This window comes from Gopherus evgoodei, chromosome 14, assembly GCF_007399415.2.
Source record: "Gopherus evgoodei ecotype Sinaloan lineage chromosome 14, rGopEvg1_v1.p, whole genome shotgun sequence".
NCBI classification, from domain to species: Eukaryota; Metazoa; Chordata; order Testudines; family Testudinidae; genus Gopherus; species Gopherus evgoodei.
In genome coordinates, this window is record NC_044335.1 from 19,750,905 (window position 1) to 19,758,295 (window position 7,391).

At 43.6% G+C, this 7,391-nt stretch overlaps 1 protein-coding gene across 1 annotated transcript; it reads left to right on the plus strand.

Moving 5' to 3' along the window:
* Positions 1-6,753, plus strand: OCSTAMP (osteoclast stimulatory transmembrane protein). The gene is given in 4 exon segments (XM_030533320.1): positions 1-322; positions 1,617-2,667; positions 4,601-4,828; positions 4,830-6,753. Coding segments are annotated over 4 exon segments (1,455 nt in total). The 5' UTR covers positions 1-278; the 3' UTR covers positions 4,962-6,753.
* Positions 6,754-7,391: the final 638 nt, after the last annotated feature.

Consider the following 7,391-nt stretch of genomic DNA (forward strand, 5'->3'; position numbering starts at 1 on the left):
CACTTCTGCTTTCTGTGGGCAAACTTGTGCAATGCCCTGTGTGCCTTTTAGACAAGCAGTTTAGAATCCAGCAGAGGTTCCTCAAGAGAGACAGACTAAACTTGTTTTGCATCTGATAGTGTGATTGCTATCTGGGGCTCTTAAAATGTCCATCCATTGAAATCTACCTCTCTAGTCCCAGCTGGTCACTTTTCCTAGTTTATCTGTCTGTGCCTTTTGGGAGCTGTACTTGAGGTTTCTTTCTGAGTGGATTAAGTGGCAAGAAACTTTCTTGAAGCATGAAGCCCTTACAAGCGAGCACGAGGCCTCTTCCCGAAGCTGGGTATGTAGAATTCACTTTCCTCTGCATCTCACTCTCTGTGCCTAAGAAACTGACATTTTATCTGTGGAAAATCCAAGGAACAATTGTTCCAGAATTGCTTTTTTCTATGTTCTCCCCCAAAGAATAACGGTGGATGCTCTGATTTGGTTTGAGTCATAGGAAGACAGACATTGCCAGACTGGATCAGATCCAAGGTCCACCTAGCCCAATATCCTATCTGCAGTAGTGGTCAGCACCAGATGCTTCAGGGGAGAGTGTAAGAATCCCACAGCAGGCAGATGTGAGACAATAGAGATGTGGGACATCCTGATTTCTAATGGTTAGTGATTGACTTAAAACCTGAAGCATGAAGGTTTAATATCCCTTCTCAAATGTTTATCATCATTAACTATTATAACTCAAAATAGTCCTAATATCCATAGAAATGTCCAATCATCCTTTTTAGGAATCTTTTAAAATTCTTAATCTTACTAGCTTCCTGTGGCAAGGAGTTCATGTTGTGTGAAACAGTATTTCCTTTTACCTGTTTGCAATTTCCTCCCTTTTAATTTCATTGAATGTCCCCTTGTTCTTGTGTTATGAGACAGAGAGAACAGAAGCTCCCAGTCTGCCTTCTCTATACCAGGGTCAAATATCTACTCCTGGTGGAGTGTAAGCTATTTCTATTAATCATAATAACTGTAGGGTTGATATTATTATAGCTATTATTATTTGTATTATCGTACTGCCTAGGTCCCACAGTGCAAGATGCTGCACATACTCAGAACAAAAAGATTATCCATGCCACAAGAGCTTAATGTTATTCAATATGACATTTGAGCAACTGACCTTCAATTATTAATTTAGAACTTTCAAGAAATACCTAAAAATTGCCTGTTCCACATGATTTGAAGGAAATTCTACCCAGTCCCACACACGTAGTTCAGCAAAGCCAGTACAGAGGAACAGAAGTGAGAGACAAGATGTGTTCAGGGAAGGAAGCACACAAAAAAGATCTCTTAATGCATCATCCCCCAAAGACGCCATCTGCTAGTAGCCACCTCAAAAGAGATCAACCTTATGTATTATAATGCCCAGGAAAAATAAGGAAAAGACATTACAATAGTTGGACAGTGCTTTCTTCTTGTCCCATTTCTATTAGTAACTTTATAGTGCATAAGGAGCAGCTTTCATAGCTTGGTGGAGGTCACTCTGCTTCATCTGATAGTCGCTGTTATGACATAAACTTTTGGCTCGTACCAATGCATTTCTATAGTGACTCTGCTAAATACAGAGTTGCTTTTTCTTGATATAGGTCAAGAGTCTGGAGCTATTGCCAGGGCAATCTGTTTCCAAAGATACAAGAAGTCATGTTAGATGCATGGTCTGCCTACTCAAAGCCGGTGCCTTCAAGCTGCAGTGAGCTCCTGACTTTATTTCTTCAGTGCTGCTGCATTGCTGTGCTGACAGGTGGCCTCCTCTATAACTGGCTGTTCTCCTCGCTAGAGTATCCATTTCACCTCTCCTCTGCAATTGCTATTTCCTTCAGTCTGCTACTTCTACTGATCCTCTTTTTGGTGCATCCCGTCCGCTGCATGTTCACCATAATCATACCGACATTGGGCACTAAACAAGGCCGGAGGCTGCTCTTGTCCACCTGCTTCATGATTGTGGCAGTTAATACCATACCAAACATCATGGACAACATTAAAACCATAGTGCAGGTTATTAAATGCATTTGCAAGAATTACTCAGAAAGCCTTTTGACCTCAACAATCCTATTGGGAAAAGCTTCCATGCAGTTTGGTCACCAAGTCAAAGAAGTCACTGACAAAATGGCAGATAACTTTCTGATGCCCAGGAATGGACATTTTCAGTATGCTGTGGATCACAGTCATTCCTGGGTGAGGGAGCAAATGCTCATTGCTAGTCAGAAGATCAATGATGATATCTCTGCTGTCGAATTGCTGGTCAAACAGGCATTGCTGGTAGCCAACAGGGTGGCTGCTGGCTTCTTCCTGTTCTATCTCCTTTTTGAGTCCGCTTGGTATTTGAAAAGCTATCTCACCAACCTCCGATTTGACAATATTTACATCACCAAAAAGCTGAAGGTCTGGGCTGTGGACAAGAAAGCAGCCCATCTGCTGACCAGCTTACCGAAAAAACTGATCAGATCCACAGGCTTGAAGCTGTCCCGGGAGGAAATGATGCTGTGCCTGGTGCGCATGATGCTCCCCTCTTTGGTCCTGATGGTGACAGCGGTGATCATAGCAACGGACTACATCACCTTCCACTTGGCAGATACAGCAATGAATGAGGTGGCTCAGTTTCCCACAGTGCCCATAACGCTCAACATTAAATATGATGTAAGTAGCAGAATCCCTAGCTTGGGCTTTTAAATAAAGGACTGCCAAGCTTTTCTCACCAGCCAAAGCGACATTTGCCTGAGCTGTTCTATTGCCAACTGCACAGATAGAATGGAGGCAGGACAGGGACATGTGTACTCTCACGGCCTGCCTCCAGCACATATAGTTATATAAGGCCACATTGGGATCTCTCCCGTGCCCTCCACTCCCACTAGCTGAATGGCAGCTGAAGCCAGCCAACAACCTGAAAGAGCAGGGTCTGTAGTACAACCACTCCCATTGTAGGGATCACTGCTGAATCCCATGTGCTGCATTAACAAATAAAGGACAAAACTAGCCCAGAGTTTGTGTTAACCCCATAGGGCAAGTGAGGAAGTCACTGGTCAAGCAATGATGTGAGGATGAAAACTTTCTCTTTTAAAGCATATGTTCTTGTAGGGGTTGCCCTTAAGGGTCTTTTTGGGGATTCTGGGGTAGGACGAGGTGGAGGGGTGAAGAAATCCAAGAGAATCAATCATGTGGCGTCAGTCATTCAGGGCAGGAGCATCTCTTGCCCTCATGCCAGTAAGGGAGAGTCAGGCAAGCACTTTGCACCTCTTTACTCTCCTCTGGACAAGTAGGATGACCAGATAGCAAGACAGAGCCTGATAATATTGGGACGTCTGGTCCCCCTATGTGCAAGGCTACCTGCATTGTGAGTCAGAGAGCAGGGAAGGAGGGAAAACAGTCTCTCTGGGTTCAGTAACCCCACTCCTGTGCAGGTGGACAAGGAATGGGTGAGTGGGGGGCACGGAATGGGCAGAGCCTTAGTTCCTCTCCCACCAAATGCTCTGGGGGCCAATGTGTATAAAACAGTAGCAAGGAGGGGACCAGGGAGCAAACTGTGATTCCGACTGTAAAGATACAATCTAGCCCTTAGACAGCATCACGGATACCCTGCAGTGAAATGAGGTGCTGGAATGCCACCCTGCGCCCTCTGCATCCTGCCTCTAGTCTGGGACAAGTGGGCTCTTGGTGACAGGAAGAAAGGGCAGTTTATTAGAAAGAGGAATTGGACCCTTCCCACCTCTTCCCGGAGTTGTGATCGCACTGACTGAATCATACCTCCACAGACCCACGCGTATGACAGCGGGGAGAGTTTTACCAGGAGACATTAACATGGTGATAATTGTGGGGATCTACCATTTAGGAATGTGGGAGTCACCAAAGCAGAGTAGATCAATGGTTCATGTAGTCCAGTGTTCTGTCTCAGAGAGTGGTTAGCACTGGGTTCATAGGAACTATGATTTATTATTTATACAATGCCCAGAGTGTGTTAGACACTTGTACAATCATACAGGCCAAGAGCATGACCCTTGGCTCTCAACAGAATTCTCATTGGAACTGCTCCCCACTCCCCAAACCCTCTCCAGTTTCAATATATTTTTTATCCCTCAATCTATTTTCATTTTTTCTTGTTTTTTAGCTTTCCTATTTTAATTATTCCTCCATCTCTTTGCTTTTTTGGGATGCTCCAGAGGCAGGTGTAATCCTCCCATCACACACTTAACTGGGCAAGTCTACATTTCTTCCTAGCCACCACTGGCAAGCAATTTATAGCCAGAAACCTGTGGATAGAGAAACTATTTAACCTTCATGCTAAAGAATGTGACTGCAGATGCCATTCTTTGCTAGAAGAGTTTAATTTTTTTTATGAATCTTATCACCTCAAACAGTTTACTGCTACTATGGCAGCAGCTAAGACCTCAGTCAGGATCCTACCACATTGTGCTAAGCAGCATATACCCATGTAAGCGTATTATCACTCTCAGTCACAGCCTGAAACCTACTCACATTTGTGATTCTTAAATTGCAAGTTGCTATTTTTGTATTTGTCATATTGTGGGTTTTTTTTTATATCTTTCCCTTGAATCTTTTATTTTGTTTGTTTCAGGCCAAAATAAACACTCTGCCCTTTATTGGGAAAATTTTCAATGGAGTCATCTCTGGAGAACAACCCATTGTGAACTCTGAAAGAACTTACCAGCAGAATCTGACCTTCATCTCTGCTGATTGCACAATGAAACGGCCAGCCCCCCAACACTTTGTGGGTCCTTGCTGTCGAATGCTCTATTGCATCATCTATGCCATGATATTGCTAGAAACCTACGCACAACGTTTGCGGCCGAAAAATCTCTGCTTCCTTCTTCGAGAGACAAGAAGATCAGAGGGTCCAGTACTCTACAGGGGTTGCTAGTAAGGAAACCAACAAGAAGGAGCAGCAAACTGCTGCGAAGCTGAGAGCATTTTTGTAAATATCCTGCATGCTGACATTCCTGGGATGTTATGACAGAAGATGACAGGGATGCTTTAGGCGCTATGCAATGACAATCCTCTTTTGGATAGTTTAGCCTGGTTTTGTCTTAAATAGTCAGGGGTAGCGAATATATGAAATATGGGCACAAAACCACAAAAATCTCAAAATTGAAGAGCGAGGGTTTGTTGCTATGTGTTGCAAAAGTGGCCAAGTTTTATGTTGGTTGTTTTTTGTTTTTTTTTTTGCTCAGCTCCAGTACCATTTTAAAACAAAAAATGGTCCTATTATAAGAAAAAAAACCCGTTTTCAATATTCAAATTTTATTCTGATACAGAGCAATTTGGCCCCAAAACATGCAAAAATGAAAACAATTATGCATATTTTATGCAAAAACAATAAAGTCACAAAAATGTCAGAAAAGCACAATTTGACTCTGTCCTGGAATTTAATTTTGCAAAAAGATCATGCTGTTTTTGCCCAGCCCCCAGAATGTATTTGTGCAGTTATAGTCTGTTTCACTTGTACTATGTTAAATATTTATACATTTTGAGAGAGAGAAATTGCTTAAAACTTTATTGCTCTATGGGAAGAAATATGTAACTTCCTGTCCAATGATTGGCATTGGTCGAAATGTCCCTGATATTGTCTATTCTTCACTGGGGGTGATGTAACCCACAGCCACTCAGTGTCTCCACCTAGTGGTGGCTGGGCTACATATACAAGTTTGATGAGCCCTTTTACAGCCTCAGTTAACACATTTAGCTCAGGCCATAGAAGCTCATGCTTTTAGATCCAGAGATCCCAGATGCAGACCTACCCAGACACTGGCATAACACTGACACTAAATGAAAATTGAGGTTTCAACACCTGACCTGCCATTGTCAAGTACCATAGGGTATGTCTACACTGCATTTTGGAGTGAGCCTTTCAGTACAGGTTGAAGACTCTGGTTAGCGGGGCTTATGCTAGGCCTAAAAATAGCGGTGTAGACAGCTCTTTAAAGTTGCAGCTTGGACTGGAGCTCAGGCTGTGAAGTTCCACCCCCGGCTTCAGAGCCTGAGCTTCGGCCTGAGTCACAACTTCACAGTATTGTTACACCACTATTTTAGAGTGCTAGGGCAAGCTCCTCTACCCTGATCTGTTGACCCAGGCTGGGAGGAATACACCCCTGTATTCACCCTCCACAATATTGTAATCATCTTTGTACAAAGTATTCCTTGCAAAGTGTCATTTGAAAACTCAAATTTGCTGGTCAGTATTGTCCTAATAAAATATGTGTGGCAACACTGTAGGCAAAGTTACAATATTTCCCTGTATATAATATTAACACACATTTCAACTCTCAAGGTGTGTCTTAGACAAAGGAATATGTGCTCTGCTTAATTTGCGTTTAAGTTGTAAACTGAGTCATGAAGCAAGAAGGGAAACAACAAACCTCAAACAAGTAAGAAAAAGCTGGCAAGAAACCTCCCTCCACATAGACTCTTTATTTTCTAATGCCTGAAAGGGAGACTGAAACTATAGAAAGGAGGGACAAAACACCTCCCAGGCACCCCCTCTCTCTACCGATCGCTTTCACTGCACCTGAAGTGACAAAGGAAGCATTTGTTGGACTCTGGGGGAGCGGTCCCAGCCTACAGAGTTTGATCAGTCAGAATGCTGAAAGCCTCTGGTGAGACATTTTGCTTGAATCTGATATAGTTTGTCAAGTCAGGTGTTAGCAAACACTCAATCTTTATTAACTACAAAGAGATAGATTTTAAGTGAGTACAAGGAACAAGGCAATAAAATCAAAATGGGTACAAGAAAATAACCTTGTTTTACTGTTTTATCTAATGCAGTGTGTTTAAATTGAAGTGTCTGAATAACAAGTTATGATAATAAAATGGCATATTATTCCCTTTAAATATTTTGTACTGTCCAGGAGAGGGCTGAGTAGTACAACACATACATTTATGGGGGGAAATCTGGGACTGGAAGTGTTTTGGGGTCACTCTGCAGTAACCCAGGCTGGTGAGAGCCAGAGCGTAACCCAAGTGTGGCTGGCAGACTGCAGCTACACACAGACCCCCAGGGTGTGGCTTGCATGCTGGAAGGCTGTTTGTGAGTGGCCCAGGTGGCAACTATGTCAGCAGGGCATTGTAAGGCACTCATAGTTGCAGGGCAGGGGGAACACGGTTACTCATTAGTTTGGATTGGACCCTGGTATGTCACAGAGGCTCACGCCAGAATGCTGTGAAGACATAGAGTACTCCAAGGGTTTGTCTACACCAGTGGTTCCCAAACTAGGGCCACCACTTGTTCAGGGAAAGCCCCTGGCGGGCCAGGCTGGTTTGTTTACCTGCTGCTTCCGCAGGTTCGACCAGTCACAGCTCCCAGTGGCCGCGGTTCGCCATTCCAGGCCAATGGGGCTGCAGAAGTGGTGACT